This window comes from Poromitra crassiceps, assembly GCF_964638095.1.
Source record: "Poromitra crassiceps genome assembly, chromosome: 6".
Classification (NCBI taxonomy): domain Eukaryota; kingdom Metazoa; phylum Chordata; class Actinopteri; order Beryciformes; family Melamphaidae; genus Poromitra; species Poromitra crassiceps.
Window position 1 is genome coordinate 16,291,756 of NC_139627.1, and position 20,721 is coordinate 16,312,476.

Sequence of the window (20,721 nt, forward strand, 5' to 3'; positions counted from 1 at the left end):
ATTCTAAAGCAATGTTAATTATCTCCTAGTTACATGTAATTACAGAGTAACTACAGGGGTGCGGGCTGTATTCTAAAGCAATGTTAATTCTCTCCTAGTTACATGTAATTACAGAGTAACTACAGGGGTGCGGGCTGTATTCTAAAGCAATGTTAATTCTCTCCTAGTTACATGTAATTACAGAGTAACTACAGGGGTGTGGGCTGTATTCTAAAGCAATGTTAATTCTCTCCTAGTTACATGTAATTACAGAGTAACTACAGGGGTGCCAGCTGCAACGTTAATTATCTCCTAGTTACATGTAATTACAGAGTAACTACAGGGGTGCCAGCTGCAACGTTAATTATCTCCTAGTTACATGTAATTACAGAGTAACTACAGGGGTGCGGGCTGTATTCTAAAGCAATGTTAATTATCTCCTAGTTACATGTAATTACAGAGTAACTACAGGGGTGCCGGCTGTATTCTAAAGCAATGTTAATTCTCTCCTAGTTACATGTAATTACAGAGTAACTACAGGGGTGCCGGCTGTATTCTAAAGCAACGTAAATTCTCTCCTAGTTACATGTAATTACAGAGTAACTACAGGGGTGCCGGCTGTATTCTAAAGCAATGTTAATTCTCTCCTAGTTACATGTAATTACAGAGTAACTACAGGGGTGCCAGCTGCAACGTTAATTATCTTCTAGTTACATGTAATTACAGAGTAACTACAGGGGTGCCGGCTGTATTCTAAAGCAACGTAAATTCTCTCCTAGTTACATGTAATTACAGAGTAACTACAGGGGTGCCGGCTGTATTCTAAAGCAACGTTAATTCTCTCCTAGTTACATGTAATTACAGAGTAACTACAGGGGTGCCAGCTGCAACGATAATTCTCTCCTAGTTACATGTAATTACAGAGTAACTACAGGGGTGCGGGCTGTATTCTAAAGCAACGTTAATTCTCTCCTAGTTACATGTAATTACAGAGTAACTACAGGGGTGCCGGCTGTATTCTAAAGCAATGTTAATTTAGGAGAATTATGACATGTGGCAAAAGACCCCGGGTTTTGACAAGCCTAGTTACTGGGGAAAGTAATAAAATTACAGTAACACATTACTTTACTTTACTTTACTTTACTGCCCAACACTGATAAGCCAAACAACACAATTTAGCGTTTTGTCTTTTAGTGCAGATCCATTGCACCATGTTGATACCAAATTACTATACACCCTGCATCCCATTAAGATGTATTATGTGATATTAGGGTTGTTAATAAGAATGGCAGGGTTGTTAACAAAAAATAACATTTGTCAAAACTCCCAAATACAATCTAAAGACGAAGTCAAAAGATCAAGTTTTCTGCCAGTGTGGCAATTTGAAGTGAAGAGGCTGAATATTGTTCCATACTGAATTTATGCAGTGTTTTAAATTTGCTGCTCTCAAAAAAATTGACTCAAGTGGATTCCAGAGTATTTTTGCATAAAACCAAGACAGAGTTCAAATGAATACATTTTAGGCTGCTTTTTGGAGGTAATATGTTGGAGTGATGCTGGAGGGTGCATGGGAGCAGTTAGAAATGAATGAAAGTGATTTATGGTCTTTCCATTCACGCCACAGGAACATTTTCCTTAATTATGTTTCTTGTGTTTGTCTTTGTCCACAGCTTGTCTTTGCCCACAGTCAAACCAACCTGACATTTACATCACTATTGTGTGGTAGACTGACTGAGAAAAAGCAATCCACTTGAACATTGTGGTAACGCTTTAGAATACAGCCCGCAAATAAGCATGTAGTTATAGTATAACTACGGGGTACAAGGAGTGCAGTTATAGTATAACTACGGGTACAAGGAGTGAATTCGCTTTAGAATACAGCCCGCAAAAAAGCATGTAGTTATAGTATAACTACGGGGTACAAGGAGTGTAGTTATAGTATAACTACAGGGTACAAGGACTTGTACCCTGCTTGTAGCCTGTAGTTATACTATAACTACACTCCTTGTACCCCGTAGTTATACTATAACTACACTCCTTGTAAACCCGTAGTTATACTATAACTACAAATCTTGTTACCCTCTAGTTAAAGTCTAAATTCACTCCTTGTACCCCGTAGTTATACTATAACTACATGCTTATTTGCGGGCTGTATTCTAAAGCGAATTCACTCCTTGTACCCCGTAGTTATACTATAACTACATGCTTATTTGCGGGCTGTATTCTAAAGCGAATTCACTCCTTGTACCCCGTAGTTATACTATAACTGCACTCCTTGTACCCCGTAGTTATACTATAACTACATGCTTATTTGCGGGCTGTAGAGCGTTACCAACATTGTTAATTTGATTAACAATTACATCCTTAACGCTTTGGATGCAAACAGGAACCTTTTTCCCCCTGATTCCCCCCCCATTTTCTCCCCAATTGTACTTGCCCAATTTCCCCCCCTGGTGCCCTGTTCGCTGCTCCAGCCTCTGCTGATCTGGGGAGAGCCATAGACTGGCACCATGCTACCTCCTACACATGTGCAGTTGCCAGCCGCTTCTTTTCACCTGACAGCGGGGAGCTTCACAAGCAAAAGCAAAACAAGCAAACCTCTACAAGAGGTTTGCAAGAAGAACACAATTAGAGAATGTAGAATGACTGTTTTGATCATAATTAATGAGATATGAAGGCATCAAACACACGTTTTACCAACCCGATCTCCCAAAAAATTGTAAAATAGCAAAGTTCTTGGACCAACGTTGCTATGTTACAATTTCGGCTCCGAAATTGTAAAATGGTAACGTATGTTTCTATAGGGGTGGGCGTGGTTTACGGAGATTTTCCATTTCTAATCCCTCCCCCTACCCTATAACCTGACACTGCCAGATGGATGTAAAATCGTTACCATTTTACAATTTTGGAGCCGAAATTGTAACATAGCAACGTTGGTCCAAAACGTTGCTATTTTACAATTGGTTTTACACTTAACCATTTTCTCTTTCTCTCAGTTGTTACCCGCCCAGTTTGCTTCGCTCCATTAAACTATTAAACTGTATGATATGTGACACCTGCGTTGTCTACCCGGACGTTATTGTAAACAATTGGGTGATTCTGATTCTATAGTCTCACCTCTGTTTCTCTGTCCATCTGTCTTGAGAGACTATCTTCAATCTATAGCCTCACCACCCACTGTTTTTCTCACCTTCTCCACCTCTGTTTCTATGTTCATCTGTCTTGAGAGACTATCTTCAATCTATAGCCTCACCTCTGTTTTTCTCACCTTCTCCACCTCTGTTTCTCTGTTCATCTGTCTTGAGAGACTATCTTCTCTTTTTTTCTCACCTTCTCCACCTCTGTTTCTCTGTCCATCTGTCTTGAGAGACTATCTTCTCTGTCTTTCTCATCTTCTCCATCTCTGTTTCTCTGTCCATCTGTCTTGAGAGACTATCTTCAATCTAAAGCCTCACCACTGTTTTTCTCACCTTCTCCACCTCTGTTTCTCTGTTCATCTGTTGAGAGACTATCTTATAGCCTCAGCTCTGTTTTTCTCACCTTCTCCACCTCTGTTTCTCCGTTCATCTGTCTTGAGAGACTATCTTCAATCTATAGCCTCAGCTCTGTTTTTCTCACCTTCTCCACCTCTGTTTCTCCATTCATCTGTCTTGAGAGACTATCTTCTATCTATAGCCTCAGCTCTGTTTTTCTCACCTTCTCGACCTCTGTTTCTCTGTTCATCTGTCTTGAGAGACTATCTTCAATCTATAGCCTCACCACTGTTTTTCTCACCTTCTCCACCTCTGTTTCTCCGTTCATCTGTCTTGAGAGACTATCTTCTATGTATAGCCTCAGCTCTGTTTTTCTCACCTTCTCCACCTCTGTTTCTCTGTTCATCTGTCTTGAGAGACTATCCTCTATATACCCTCACCTTTGTTTTTCTCAACTTCTCCACCTCTGTTTCTCTGTTCCTCAAGAGTCCTTCACCTCCTCTCTTTCTGTCAAAACTCTCAGTATTGATGTTTTCTGTCCTTCACAGGCAGCGGCTGATACGGAGCTGATCCACGTGGAAGGCCAAACATGGAGGAAGTTTGAACTGCTATTATCCTCGGCCACACTCCCACAGCAGCCTACCAACTCCACTCTGACCCAGCTGGAAACGATCATCTTTGGGGGGAGAGAAGTCTTTCACCATGTCCAATAACAGCAGCATCCTCAGTGACTGGGAGGCCTCCGATTGGGTGGAGAGCACCAAGTGCCCGCCCTCGGTGGGCGGAGCCACCTTCTTGATCGTGGCCTACAGTACTGTCATAGCGATCGGGTTGCTGGGCAACGCCGGCTTGGTGTTCATCATCGCTCGGCAACAGGAGCTGCGCAATGTCACCAACATCCTGATCGCCAACCTGTCATGCTCTGACATCCTCATGTGTGTCGTGTGTCTGCCTGTTACGGCTATATACACACTGATGGACCACTGGGTGCTGGGAGAAGCCCTATGCAAGGTCAGTGGACTGGACTCACACACACACACACACACACACACACACACACACACACACACACACACACACACACACACACACTTCAGAAATCTGGTCACCTTAATTCCAAATATCATTCCAAAAGTCACATTTAAAGGGATACACCAACTTTTTGGGAGTACATGGCTTTATTTTCCATCTGTGTGCAGTACAAGCTGTGGTAAAGCCCTCAAATGCTAATAGCTTAGCGCTAACAATGGCAGTCAATGGGACATTTGGCTACTAACAGGAGATTATAACTGTAGTTACTTCCTCGTTTGCCACAGCGCATGCGCCCTACTGATGACTGCACACAGCGCATGCACTGTGGCAAACGAGGAAGTAACTGCAGTTATACTCTACTGTTAGTTCACTTACTCTTTGTTTTCTTCTCTCTCTGGATTTACTACCAAAATGACCGTTTGACGTAACTTTGGATTATTATTTCATCACGTGTTGAGTACACGAGTCACAACATGTACATGTGAGTGTATATGGCGCCGTTTGAATGTGCATTTTGGGCGACTGAAACGTAGTAGGCTTCGGGTACTCACCACGCGATGAAATATTAATCCAAAATGCGGAGAAATTATCTTTTTTTAAGGTAAAGAGATAGCCGGAAATTACTTTCTAAACATGGCCACCAGGCATGTGCAGCATAGAGATAGTCGGCATGTGTGAGAACGCCCACAAAATGTTATATGGCTGGCGCGCAAGTGGGGTAAAACCGCCCATATTTCTCAATGGGCTGACTTACCAAAGGACGGTGCTGCGGCTCTAAACTACAGGTTTGGGGATTCTAGAGCAGAACACAAGACGTCTGTTCAGATGTGCGTTTACTGCAGTCGTTAAGATCCCGATCGTGTCTAGCTGGGCTGGGCTAGCAGCTAAATTCTAACTTTGCTGAATGGATCAAATGGGGGATTTACCCCACCCTGACCACGCCCCCAGCCAGGCTGAGCCAGCTAACCCAGCGTCTATGACGAGACATCGCCTCAACCTATACAGCGCATACGCTGTGTACAACGGAAGCGCTCTTTACAGGCAAACAAGGAAGTAACTCGGTGTGGGGATTTATTCCGAAAATGACGTTTCACGTAACTATGGATTAATATTTCATCCCGTGGTGATCGAGTACCCGAAGCACAAAGAGCTTTCTGTTAGATGTGTGTTTTTGGTGATTTGAACGACTGTACCATTTGCCTCCATTCTATGGTGATACTAACTAACTTGACGACTGTAGCTCACTGTGTACTGCGCGGAGAGTGACGGTGAAGACATTGTGTATCTTGGTTATGTATGGCGGATATGGCAAATGAGCGAAACTCCTGAAAAGTTGACGTATCCCTTTAACCCATTGATACCTGATGCAGCATTTGTGTGTGTATCCCTTTAAGACCCACGAACCACGCGTGGTTCGCGGTCTTAAAGGGATACACACACAAATGAGGGATACACACGCAAATGCTGCATCAGGTATCAATGGGTTAACCAAATTCTTTTAGTTGCCTAACCATAACCGACGTTTTATTTGTATAATGTTTTGGAATTTGTTGTTTTCAAGTTAACTACATGTTCAAATAAATTAACTAACGTTTTCAAATTAACCAACATTTTCATATTTATGTTGGAAAAGCTCCTGTGGTTGGAGGACTTGCTGAAATGTCGGTACGCATGCAACATCTTTTTTTTGTTCAGAAACGTTAATATTGAACATATCCATAGTTGGCAGAAACATAGAAAGCCAACACGTTTTGGTGATTGGGTTGTGTTGTAGAATGGAATCTGTATCAATAACACCATTGTTCATCCACATTAACCAGATATTATCTCAAGCCAAAATGATGAGACTGGTGAGCAGACATTAAAATAATGAAGGCAGGAGTCAGGAGGAAAGTTGTCTCACAGAATTGCATTCAGCCAAACAGAATATTTCCATTAGAGACTGGCACCCTGGAAAAGCTTGCTTGTTTCCAGATCAGGAGCTCAGTACAGAATGACATACAGTCAAATGTTTTATAATGTTTGTTTGTTTATTTAGATCCCCATTAGCTACTGTAAAGAAACAGTAGCTACTCTTCCTGGGGTCCACATTAATATTTTACAATACTTCAATTATGAAAATACATTATATTCACATACAAACATTATTTACAAATATACATATCTGTATCATTCATACTCATACATGCTACTACAACCACTTAGACCAGGGGTGGGCAACTATTTTTCATGGGGGGCCACATGAGAAACCCAGATTGTTGCCGGGGGCCGAACAAATATTGTCATGCCATAACCCATGGATGGGCAACTTTGATGATAGAGAGGGCCATAGGGGTGGGACAAAATATCGATACTCACGGTATCGCGATATTTCCACTTGCGATATGTTATCGATACACTGGCACCAAGTATTGATATGTTTATTTAAAAAAAAAATTTTTAATTAATAAACAGGCTAAAATATTATGCTGCGTGTGGTAGTTGAAACATAGTTTCAAGTTGACGTTTATTTATGTTTGTAGTTGAAACAAAAACATAAATACTGTAGGCTACATGAATGGAAATGTTTGCTCATTAATATCTACTTTTAGAAATTATATAGGTAGGTAGGTTATATAGGTTTTCTTGTTTTAATAATAATAATAAAAAGACTTAATGTGTAACTTTTCCTCCGTGGTATCGAAAATGTTATGAGTGAGTGAGTGAACTCTGAGAGAGTTCATGTCAATTCTGCTAATAAATACATAATACCTGCTTCTTGCCTTTTAGGGGTATTTTTTTCTCTTCAGTTACACAGGTATCGTGATGTATCGTCTTCCAATATATCGATTATCGCAGAATCGCTGTATCGTGATAATATCGTTATCGAGGGCCAAGTATCGTGACCATATCGTATCGTGAGCTACTCAGCGATTCCCACCCCTAGAGGGCCACAAAAAAATGTCCTCGCTACCAGTTTTTGCTGAGGGCTGAACGGCGCCAGCGCGAAAAATTTTGGGCATTTGAAGCCAGGTTTAGAGGAATAACTCATTTTAAATTAACAGTTGTGATGTCATTATTCAGTTTTAACCACCAATATTTGATCCTTTTCTCACTCACTCCTATGTCACCACCTGCTCTCCCTGCATGGCTTGAAATTAACTTTTTTCACCACCTGCCAATATGGCTGCTAGATTTTAAAGTTACCAGCCAATTAGAATTTCCACTAGCCGAAATGTTTTTCTTGAAATAAACCAGAATATGAGTGGGTTAATTTAAGCACAAGTATCAGTAAGTGGCCCGGGATTCTCAAAGCCTGTGTTGAGGGTCACACAAACAAAAATGCACTCTTGAAGCTAAATAAATCCAAAACCAACAAGTGAATTATTTAAATTTCTACTTCAATGTAGAACAGTCATTTCTTACACATGAGATTACTTTTAGCCTTTTAGTCATAAATATTATTGAAAGATATTCCATATTCCAGACTGAAATGCTATAACAGAAGAGTATTGGCCAGAATGACACGAACATTTGGACACTTATTCAGCGGGTATCTTGCATGTTGCGTTCAGGTGCACTGTAAAAAAAGAAAAGAAAAAAAAATCAATCCCATCGCGGGCCGCACAGGGGGCGCCCGCGGGCCGTATGTTGCCCATGTATGACTTAGACACACAAGGCAAAAACCAACAAAACACATAACCACAAACACGAGCTCAAAACGTATCTAATACATACAATTGCTCTATATAATAATTGAATATGTAATTAATTGAATAAGTGAGAAAATAAATTCCTTTGTAACAATGAAAAGCTCAAAAACAAAGGTCATGTTATATTTTACAGTTCTTGTGTAAACAGATATAATTTTAGTTTTTTGTTTAAGCATGTTTTATTACTTTGTGAAATCAAAAAATGTGGTAATGAATGCCATGCCACCATTGCTCTGTAATAAACTGTTCTCTGAAATAGACTAGTTCTGCATGGAGGCAACAAAAAATGACCTTCTGACGACTGGCGAGTAGAATAATTATGACTATCTGCAAAAAATGACAATTTACTATAAAGTAAATTTGTAAGTTAAATAAGTTAAATAAAGGATTTTTATTTAATCAGAAGTGCCTCAGACTGCCTTTTTGGCTCCAGCCAGCTCTTTTATTTATTACTATAAAGTATTTTTGGGGTTTTGGTTATGATGATATTTTTCACATAGCACACCAGAGAATAATGCAACCTGCTCTTTACACTTAACCAAGCTAAATTATTATTCATTATACTTACACTCATTCTATATGGGCAGTGCAGAACGATACGTGCTGCTCTGTTTTGAGCTACCTGTAAGTTAACCTGTTTAAATTATTTTCTGTTGTATTTGACCAAATAACCGAACAATAATCTAGCTGTGATAACACCAACGCTTGCATTGATTGTTTTATTAAATGGCTAGGCATGAATGTTCGACAGTGTTTTATTGCAGCCATACCTCTTCCCATTTTTACTACTAATTGGTCAATCTGACTGTTCCAAGATAGTTTACTGTCAATAGTGATCCCTAACAACTTTACATCAGTGACTTGTTCTATAAGTTTATCCCCTAAAGTCAAGTGTAGGGTTGGCATAACTTTTAATGAATGTTTTGAACCAACCACCATACATTTTGTCTTTTCAGTGTTAAGAACCAGTCTATTTTCCGTTACCCAATGTATTCTCACATATCTCAAATAGTATTCTCACATATCTCTTCACAAGCTATGTTTTGACCAGCTAACAGAGCGATGCAGGAGAGGGGGGGCTGTAGCCAGACAGAAGTCCAGCAAGGCCACATCTCTGAGTGAGCTTGTCACTGTGCTCCGCTCACGGCCAGAATGACATAAGCTGTCTGTTTATGTGGAGTGGAATTGAAGAATGGAATGAAATATGTCACTATGTGAACCTGCGTCTGCATCTGTCTTGACGCGGGTTTTGAAGGCAACTCTGAGCCCTGCAAGGCCACCATGACAGTGCAGGGTGTGAGATAGAAAAGAGCTGCTATGGTGCCTTATATAGGTTATCTGTGTATGGCGTCTGTATTGCCTTTTGTCTATGTGATATGCATTTATAACTCATAACTCATACCAATAACTATGTGTATGCAATTATAGCTTATTGATTATGAAATGAGCCAATGGAACTTACATTTTCTACAACAGGTTGCAAATCCAGCCGTTGCATATCTCTCCGTCTCTCTGTCTCTGCCAGGTGACTCCCTTTGTTCAGTGCATGTCAGTGACGGTGTCCATCTTCTCCTTGGTGCTGATCGCTCTGGAGCGCCATCAGTTGATCCTCCACCCCACCGGCTGGTCCCCGGCGGCCGGACACTCCTACCTGGCGGTGGGCCTGACCTGGCTGGTGGCCTGCTTCATCTCCCTGCCCTTCCTCTCCTTCAGCATCCTCACCAACACCCCCTTCCAGAACATCAGCCTACCTGCCAACCCCTTCAGGTGAGGGATCATCTCTGGAGGATGGTTGCGTGCGCCACGCTGGCTAGCGTTTATGAAGCAACCCATTCGCCAGAATAAAAATGTCAGCATTGCATGTTTCTGCAATCCAAACAAAATGTCGGTTCATTTGAAAACATCACTGTCTTTCCGATGTTAAAGCATACGAGCAAGATTTTCGATTGTTATTAAACAATCTAAATGTAATATTGATGCATCACATCTTACCTATAATAAAGAAAAAAACATCGCATGGATGCATAACTGGGACGTATCCTCAGTGATGTACCCTGGGGTCATAGGATGTTTCGGGTCTCGCAACATCATACACCCTCGCCCAGGTGACCCAGCCGGGGCTGGCCAAGCCCCAACTTACGTCCCAGTAGCTACCCACGGTCAGCCCTATAGGGAGGGTCGAAGGTGGTCACGCGGTCAGGGCCACTCAATCCGCTGCTCCGGAACTACTCTGCTGGGACCGGGGGAGGGGGAGGGCTCTGGTACGTAGAGGGACCGGGCTCTGTGGGTTGCCACCCGGCCGGGTTCCTCCCTCGTCTCACCAGGTCTACGACCTGTGCGCTGCACCAGACTCCCCCGCTCCAAACATCTCATTCCGAGGTGATGGTATCTTAGTGGACACCATGCAGTACCAGTACTTGGTGGCACTGCAGTCTCCACTTGTGGCTTGAATGGCCCTCCTAAAAGGCCTCTCGTGGGTTGTTGGGCTTCTTCCTCACGGAAGACGCAGGCTGGGGAGCTAACCCATACTGCTACCCGGGTGCCGTCCCTGTTCCGGCTGTCAACTGACTCTCCAGTAGTCACTAGTCTTTCCTGGTTGTCACGTAGTCTATTCCTATGAGTCACTGGCTAGGCCAGGCTAACTAATAAAGAAAAAAACATCGCATGGATGCATAACTGGGACGTATCCTCAGTGATGTACCCTGGGGTCATAGGATGTTTTGGGTCTCGCAACATCATACACCCTCGCCCAGGTGACCCAGCCGGGGCTGGCCAAGCCCCAACTTACGTCCCAGTAGCTACCCACGGTCAGCCCTATAGGGAGGGTCGAAGGTGGTCACGCGGTCAGGGCCACTCAATCCGCTGCTCCGGAACTACTCTGCCGGGACCGGGGGAGGGGGAGGGCTCTGGTACGTAGAGGGACCGGGCTCTGTGGGTTGCCACCCGGCCGCGTTCCTCCCTCGTCTCACCAGAGCCGTTTTCCCACATGCGTACCGGAAAATTACCTGTAAGTCAATATCGGACATTTCCCTTCACACCTCTCCTCTGGCATGTGGGAATCTATCAGCGAAATTGCCTGTGTGGGGGGGGGGGGGGGGAGGGGGGGGGGGGCGGCACTGCAGAGCGGGTGGGGAGTGACGTGTCGGCAAAACTCCGAATGGTGAAATAAGTTTGCTTGTTTATCCGTTCACCTGCGTCGCGTTGAAACACTTTTTACAGACTGGCTTCATTTGATGTGTCCGGGCTTGCCTTGGCTGTCGGCAACGTTGCTTAGTCCCTGTCGGGCTGTGACTGAAGGAGGAGGACGGACTGTGGCCAGAGAGCGAGCAGAGAGGAGAGGGGAAAATCAGCACACACACACACATGAAGCTGACATAGGCTACTGCTCTTATTATCACAAGATCATTTCGCCAGTTTGCTTTAATGTGCGCTAATGATTAGATTATGCCCGCTGGAACATTAAGCAACGTGTGTACACCTCGCCCATGAGAGTGTCGCGCAGAATATGAAGATAGACTAAACCGGGGACAGATCATGACAGTGTTATGTACCTCTGCGCTGCTGCGTGAGACTAGAGCCGTCTGGAAGCGAGAGAGACCAGGAGGGAATTTATTTTCGGAAGATGCTCTGAACAATTTTGACGACGTGGAATGGAAGCGTCATTTTCGCATGTCCCGGTATTACGTGCTGAGTCTGGTCCGACCCGCACGCAAGATCACCCGGTGGCGAAAACCACTGGAAGCGCGTTTGCGACTGGCAATAGTCCTTTGGTGGTACGCAACACCAGGGGAATATCGAACAATCAGCTGTGTATTTGGTGTTGGACTGTCTACTGTGTGCAACCTGGTCCACGAAGTCACAGCCCACTGATAGCGGAAAATGACTGGACCCCTTTCTCACCTGTCTGTCTATCGCGGCATACCGCTCTTCTGACTAGCTAAAAACTGGTGAAATGGCCGCGACGACGGGGTCGCGCTTATACCGGCACGGCGCCTTTCCCACATGCAGCCATTTGACCACGTTCCGGTCATTTTGCGGTACAAAGCGCATGTGGGAAAAGGGCTCAGGTCTACGACCTGTGCGCTGCACCAGACTCCCCCGCTCCAAACATCTCATTCCGAGGTGATGGTATCTTAGTGGACACCATGCAGTACCAGTACTTGGTGAGTGGTAATAGTAGCTGAGACCAAAGCCGTGTGAATCGGAGATTGCTCTCTTGATGATTATAGAGTCTGTGTCTGTCTTCCGGCGGGCCGGATAGACCAGGACTTACTTACTTACTTACAGTAACCTAGTGTTACCCCAGTAACACCCAGTACCCCAGTGTTACCTACTATGGCTAACACTGGGGAAGAGGGAGAGAGGGGTGAGTCATTTTACGCATAAGACCAAGTGGTTTCATGGAGCCTCCCTGGATGGAGCAACAGTCCTGCTGCAGGACTGGTTTCAAAGTTATGACCTCCGATTGTCTGCCACTCTGTCTGATCTCAGTTTAATTTGGTCCAGCAGTGGTCCCCCCAATGTTTTGAGGATGGCTATGGCCTTAATTTCTCTCTTTCTCTCTCTTTCTCTACCTATCCCTCCCTCTCTCTCTCTCTCTCTCTCTACCTCCCTCTCTCTCTAGGGACCATTTGATCTGTATGGAGCTGTGGCCGTCAGAGAAGCACCGCCTGGCCTATACCACCTCCCTGCTACTCTTCCAGTACTGCCTGCCTCTGCTGCTGGTGCTCCTTTGCTACGTCCGCATCTTCCTCCGCCTGAGACGACGCAGGTCGCCCCCCACACGCGCTTTGCCATCTTCTCCAATTAAATTACCCCATATTTTACTTTGCTACTGCCGCCCACTGTGTGACAGTGTGTTACAACTACTGCCACCCACTGTGTGACAGTGTGTTACAACTACTGCCACCCACTGTGTGACAGTGTGTTACAACTACTGCCACCCACTGTGTGACAGTGTGTTACAACTACTGCCACCCACTGTGTGACAGTGTGTTACAACTACTGCCACCCACTGTGTGACAGTGTGTTACAACTACTGCCACCCACTGTGTGACAGTGTGTTACAACTACTGCCACCCACTGTGTGACAGTGTGTTACAACTACTGCCACCCACTGTGTGACAGTGTGTTACAACTACTGCCACCCACTGTGTGACAGTGTGTTACAACTACTGCCACCCACTGTGTGACAGTGTGTTACAACTACTGCCACCCACTGTGTGACAGTGTGTTACAACTACTGCCACCCACTGTGTGACAGTGTGTTACAACTACTGCCACCCACTGTGTGACAGTGTGTTACAACTACTGCCACCCACTGTGTGACAGTGTGTTACAACTACTGCCACCCACTGTGTGACAGTGTGTTACAACTACTGCCACCCACTGTGTGACAGTGTGTTACAACTACTGCCACCCACTGTGTGACAGTGTGTTACAACTACTGCCGCCCACTGTGTGACAGTGTGTTACAACTACTGCCGCCCACTGTGTGACAGTGTGTTACAACTACTGCCGCCCACTGTGTGACAGTGTGTTACAACTACTGCCGCCCACTGTGTGACAGTGTGTTACAACTACTGCCACCCACTGTGTGACAGTGTGTTACAACTACTGCCACCCACTGTGTGACAGTGTGTTACAACTACTGCCACCCACTGTGTGACAGTGTGTTACAACTACTGCCACCCACTGTGTGACAGTGTGTTACAACTACTGCCACCCACTGTGTGACAGTGTGTTACAACTACTGCCACCCACTGTGTGACAGTGTGTTACAAGAGCCATGATGTGCTGTGAATGTGCGTTACCATGCAAGCTTTAGGCAATATTGTCCAACACTGATCTACTGTAAATGGTCTGATGAGATGCTGCCTCAGGGGTATTATGCTCATTTCTGCTGTGTTGTGCAGGGACAGGGACCAAGGTTATTTTGTGTTTTTCATTGGTTTTTGTTTTTGCTGTATTTCGTTTTTTGACTTTTTGTTTTAAATTTCAGTTTAGTTTGAATTAGTTTTGCTTGTTTAGTTAATAAAAGAAATAAACTTTATGCTTTTATTTAAAAGAAAATATAGTTTTTCATTTATATGTCTAAGAGCTCGACAATAAAATTGTCAAATGATATTTTAGTTGCTATGTTTAAAGAGTGTTTAACTGATTGTGGGCATATCGTGGGGCATATCGTCTAATATCGATTGCAGACCCCCGAATCGAATCATATCATATCGTGGCAGACTTTTTGATATCGGCAAAATTTGCATCGTTGTCAAATGAATGGAGATCGGATCGCATCGTGATCAAACTTGTGATTCCCACCCCGAGTTGGAAGCGCTCTGGACATGATTTCCAAAGCATTCTGACTTGAAGAAAATGTTCCGTGTAGACACGGCCGCTAATGTAGCTATAATGTCAACTTTCCCCCATGGTGACATAACCTTTGAAACGAGCCACAACTTACGCTTGCTCGTGCATAGGTGCGCTTCGGTATAATAAATAGCCCTAAACCTCTGCGAATACGAGAAAGGAGCCGACGGGTAGGGCTAATCCGTGTGGGTAGGTGCTCCAGTGTCCAGGCTGCTAATTGTGTCTCTTCGGCAGCACACCTAAGTTTGACCAAATAGGGAGAAACCATTTGTGTAGGGGTGGGTCAATAAAACATAGGCTACATAGCGAAACACAATGCAAACTAATGCAAAACAGAAAAGAAAAACGTTCAATGCCCTCCCCTCCTATCTCAAAATAAAATACCTTGCCCTCCCCAGTACTCAAAATCAAATCAAAATCCCCCCCCTTTTTTTACCCCCCACCAACCCACCTAAATATCGGACAGTCCATTAGTTATATATATTTTTGTAAAGCCTAGTTTTTGTTTTCATTTCAGTTAACAAAAAATGTTAAACGTTGTTTTTCCACCCCTAGTCTTTTTGTCATTTCATTAACAATGGTAACCTTGTTGTTCAGGGAAATGGTGGAGCGCAGCAGGAAGACACGGGGAGCCCAGCGGATCAACAGCATGCTGGCGGCCATCGTGGCAGCCTTCGCCCTGTGTTGGCTACCGCTCACCGTCTTCAACACGCTGTTCGACTGGGACCACCAGGCGCTGCCCGCCTGCCGGCACGACCAGGTCTTCTCTGCCTGCCACCTCACCGCCATGGCCTCCACCTGCGTCAACCCCGTGGTGTACGGCTTCCTCAACAGCAACTTCCAGAGGGAGCTAAAGGCTACGCTGCAGCGCTGCCAGTGCGGCGCGGGCGAAACTCCGGAGAGATACGAGAGCTTCCCCCTGTCCACCGTGGCCAGTGAGGGCGTGACCAAAGCCACCTCCCTCAACTCGCCCCGCCCAGACACCTGCATGGCGGTGCGCGGCTAAAGGCCTGCTTATGCTCGACGATGCTAAATACGGATACGGACGAAGCCTTCTAGCCGCACTCTGTGTTCATTTCGTGCATAATTGTGCACGTTTTCCGAAAAGCCCCCTGCTGGTCATAAGAAAGACTACGGGTTTAAGGCACTTCTGCATTGGCTTCATTTTTCAATGCCGGAGGTTGCCCCTTGGGTACCAAACACTTTGCTGCGGTGAGATGAGAGGTGATTGGCATTGCGAGTGCATGGCTGACAGCTGGAAGAGTGTGTATAGCCTATAGCTATAATGTGTATACGGTAGCCTATAGCTATAGTGTGTATAGCCTATGGAGCCTATAGCCTATAGCTATAGTGTGTGTATAGCCTATAGCTATAATGTGTATACGGTAGCCTATAGCTATAGTGTGTATAGCCTATGGAGCCTATAGCCTATAGCTATAGTGTGTGTATAGCCTATAGCTATAGTGTGTATAGCCTATAGCTATAGTGTGTATAGCCTATATATAGTGTGTATAGCCTATATCTATAGTGTGTATAGCCTATAGCTATAGTGTGTATAGCCTATAGCTATAGTGTGTATAGCCTATATCTATAGTGTTTATAGCCTATAGCTACTGTATAGTGTGTATAGCCTATAGCTTTAGTGTGTATAGCCTATGGAGCCTATAGCCTATAGCTATAGTGTGCGTATAGCCTATAGCTATAGTGTGTATAGCCTATGGAGCCTATAGCCTATAGCTATAGTGTGCGTATAGCCTATAGCTATAGTGTGTATAGCCTATAGCTATAGTGTGTATAGCCTATATATAGTGTGTATAGCCTATAGCTATAGTGTGTATAGCCTATAGCTATAGTGTGTATAGCCTATATCTATAGTGTTTATAGCCTATAGCTACTGTATAGTGTATAGCCTATAGCTTTAGTGTGTATAGCCTATAGCTATAGTGTGTATAGCCTATAGCTATAGTGTGTATAGCCTATACAGTAGCTATAGTGTGTATAGCCTATACAGTAGCTGTAGTGGGTATAGGATATATAGCCTATAGCTAGTGGCTGTAAAAGACATGCACGGCTAGAACTGTCTGAACTATCTATTAAGTTGTAGATCAGAGCGAAATAACTCCAATATGACTACAACCTTGAATTAACTTCCATAAATTGTCCACCAGAGTAAAAACAGCTAATTTTACTCGGGCTGAATGGACAGGGGTGTGAGGGGACGCAGAAGACTCGCTCTGACTGGACACGGGTGTGAGGGGACGCAGAGGACTCGCTCTGTCTGGACAAGGGTGTGAGGGGACGCAGAGGACTCGCTCTGTCTGGACAAGGGTGTGAGGGGACGCAGAGGACTCGCTCTGTCTGGACAAGGGTGTGAGGGGACGCAGAGGACTCGCTCTGTCTGGACAAGGGTGTGAGGGGACGCAGAGGACTCGCTCTGTCTGGACAAGGGTGTGAGGGGACGCAGAGGACTCGCTCTGTCTGGACAAGGGTGTGAGGGGACGCAGAAGACTCGCTCTGTTTGGACAAGGGTGTGAGGGGACGCAGAGGACTCGCTCTGTCTGGACAAGGGTGTGAGGGGACGCAGAGGACTCGCTCTGTCTGGACAAGGGTGTGAGGGGACGCAGAAGACTCGCTCTGACTGGACAGGGGTGTGAGGGGACGCAGAGGACTCGCTCTGTCTGGACAAGGGTGTGAGGGGACGCAGAGGACTCGCTCTGTCTGGACAAGGGTGTGAGGGGACGCAGAGGACTCGCTCTGTCTGGACAAGGGTGTGAGGGGACGCAGAGGACTCGCTCTGTCTGGACAGGGGTGTGAGGGGACGCAGAAGACTCGCTCTGACTGGACAGGGGTGTGAGGGGACGCAGAGGTTAGGATGATGTATAGCTCCTAGTCCATAACGTGAAGAGCAAAACGCATACGTTAACACCGCTAATGGACACAGCGAGAGCGGCAGAAGAGCTGGTGGAGTGGGAGTGGAGACGTGTGGACTTGGAAAGCCAACAGATCTGCTGTAGCTCTGTTGCTATGGAGCGGTGCACACATCAGCACGAGTGAGAGCATCTCTCACTCATTAGTCAGGACTAGCATTTGACCATGTGGCGAGGCTGACAGGCTGTCACTGCTCGGCCAGCTGCCTTCTCGCAGCTGTCTCTCCAGGGCTTTAGCAGCAGATGGACGGCAGCGTGTCCCTGGCAGGGTTTTGCAAGCGGAGCGGTGCCTGGGGGCCGAGGTAATAAGGTCCATAACCGAGCCATATAAAGTTCAGGGACCAGGTAGCATGGTCAAAGACATACTGGCCAAATAGAACATTCCCATACCTGCCGACACCATTTTTGCAGGAGTCTCCCTATTTGTAACCCTTTCTCTTGCTGGAAATGTCTCTTGTTGATTTCATAGTGATACAAATCAAATGGCTGTTTCTCAGTATAGGTAGCACATCTCGATAGGTTTACTGTCTCTCAGAGGCTGCAGCAGGCTTAGTTTAGTCAGTATACAGTAGCACATATCAATAGGTTTACTGTCTCTCAGAGGCTGCAGCAGGCTTAGTTTAGTCAGTATACAGTAGCACATATCAATAGGTTTACTGTCTCTCAGAGGCTGCAGCAGGCTTAGTTTAGTCAGTATAGGTAGCACATCTCGATAGGTTTACTGTCTCTCAGAGGCTGTAGCAGGCTTAGTTTAGTCAGTATACAGTAGCACATCTCGATAGGTTTACTGTCTCTCAGAGGCTGCAGCAGGCTTAGTTTAGTCAGTATACAGTAGCACATCTCGATAGGTTTACTGTCTCTCAGAGGCTGTAGCAGGCTTAGTTTAGTCAGTATACAGTAGCACATCTCAATAGGTTTACTGTCTCTCAGAGGCTGCAGCAGGCTTAGTTTAGTCAGTATACAGTAGCACATCTCGATGGGTTTAATGTCTCTCAGAGGCTGCAGCAGGCTTAGTTTAGTCAGTATAGGTAGCACATCTCGATAGGTTTACTGTCTCTCAGAGGCTGTAGCAGGCTTAGTTTAGTCAGTATACAGTAGCACATCTCGATAGGTTTACTGTCTCTCAGAGGCTGCAGCAGGCTTAGTTTAGTCAGTATACAGTAGCACATCTCGATAGGTTTACTGTCTCTCAGAGGCTGTAGCAGGCTTAGTTTAGTCAGTATACAGTAGCACATCTCAATAGGTTTACTGTCTCTCAGAGGCTGTAGCAGGCTTAGTTTAGTCAGTATACAGTAGCACATCTCAATAGGTTTACTGTCTCTCAGAGGCTGCAGCAGGCTTAGTTTAGTCAGTATACAGTAGCACATCTCGATGGGTTTACTGTCTCTCAGAGGCTGCAGCAGGCTTAGTTTAGTCAGTATACAGTAGCACATCTCGATAGGTTTACTGTCTCTCAGAGGCTGTAGCAGGCTTAGTTTAGTCAGTATACAGTAGCACATCTCGATAGGTTTACTGTCTCTCAGAGGCTGTAGCAGGCTTAGTTTAGTCAGTATACAGTAGCACATCTCGATGGGTTTACTGTCTCTCAGAGGCTGCAGCAGGCTTAGTTTAGTCAGTATACAGTAGCACATCTCGATAGGTTTACTGTCTCTCAGAGGCTGTAGCAGGCTTAGTTTAGTCAGTATACAGTAGCACATCTCGATGGGTTTACTGTCTCTCAGAGGCTGCAGCAGGCTTAGTTTAGTCAGTATACAGTAGCACATCTCGATAGGTTTACTGTCTCTCAGAGGCTGTAGCAGGCTTAGTTTAGTCAGTATACAGTAGCACATCTCAATAGGTTTACTGTCTCTCAGAGGCTGTAGCAGGCTTACTTTAGTCAGTATAGGTAGCACATCTCGATAGGTTTACTGTCTCTCAGAGGCTGCAGCAGGCTTAGTTTAGTCAGTATACAGTAGCACATCTCGATAGGTTTACTGTCTCTCAGAGGCTGTAGCAGGCTTAGTTTAGTCAGTATACAGTAGCACATCTCAATAGGTTTACTGTCTCTCAGAGGCTGTAGCAGGCTTACTTTAGTCAGTATAGGTAGCACATCTCGATAGGTTTACTGTCTCTCAGAGGCTGTAGCAGGCTTAGTTTAGTCAGTATACAGTAGCACATCTCGATGGGTTTAATGTCTCTCAGAGGCTGTAGCAGGCTTAGTTTAGTCAGTATACAGTAGCACATCTCGATGGGTTTAATGTCTCTCAGAGGCTGTAGCAGGCTTAGTTTAGTCAGTATACAGTAGCACATCTCGATAGGTTTACTGTCTCTCAGAGGCTGCAGCAGGCTTAGTTTAGTCAGTATACAGTAGCACATCTCGATGGGTTTAATGTCTCTCAGAGGCTGCAGCAGGCTTAGTTTAGTCAGTATACAGTAGCACATCTCGATAGGTTTACTGTCTCTCAGAGGCTGCAGCAGGCTTAGTTTAGTCAGTATACAGTAGCACATATCGATAGGTTTACTGTCTCTCAGAGGCTGTAGCAGGCTTAGTTTTAAAGCTTCAGAGCGATGTGTCTGGTATGTGGTATCGTATGAAACGGTATGAAACGAGATAAGGACCCACCTGAGGCGCCCGTCCATTGGTACCAATCTAGCTTGTCAGGAAGGGGCTAAATAAGGAATGAATGAAAATGGGTTCTCTGGGTACTGACCAGTCTCCTTTAGAGATAAGGTAGCAGGCCTTAGTAGCACAAGCATGTTTCAACAAGGCAGCGTAAATCATCGGAACAACCCATCACATTACTGATGGATCCAGATATGTGTTCCCCCGACTCAAGGTTATATGTCAAAGACACACCTATAAAACCTTAGACATCACCTCCTTTAGAGCTTGAAAATTAACTTGTGGAAGGGCCAGTCCACTCTTCAGCCTGCAAAGCCAACACAGTCTCTGAAGGGACAGCACACTCTTCAGCCTGCAAACCCTACACAGTCTCTGGTGTGGCATCATCAGTGTCAGTAGAACCTCTTGGAGCTCAGCATCAAAGCTTTAGGGGACAATGTGTGAAAGCAATGACATGGAGAGAGAGAAATCTCGAGACAACATATATTGACGTAATGATTGTGAGGTTGAAATAATTATTTTTCACACTGTTAATAAATAAAGCTTGGCTAGTCTTTGTAAATGAGTAGCGACACACAGTTTATGATGTAAGCTTGAGCTGCCATTTTGCTTGTTGTGTTGCTCGGAATTGCAAACATTTTGGTTTCGGT

At 44.9% G+C, this 20,721-nt stretch overlaps 1 protein-coding gene across 1 annotated transcript; it reads left to right on the forward strand.

Annotated features, from left to right (window-relative positions):
• Positions 1–4,154: 4,154 nt before the first annotated feature.
• Positions 4,155–15,548, forward strand: npy8ar (neuropeptide Y receptor Y8a; the record flags this gene model as incomplete). The annotated part of the gene is made up of 4 exons (XM_083638110.1): positions 4,155–4,463; positions 9,702–9,943; positions 12,801–12,947; positions 15,140–15,548. 4 exons carry the CDS (start codon positions 4,155–4,157, stop codon positions 15,546–15,548), a joined length of 1,107 nt encoding a protein of 368 aa, XP_083494236.1.
• Positions 15,549–20,721: the final 5,173 nt, after the last annotated feature.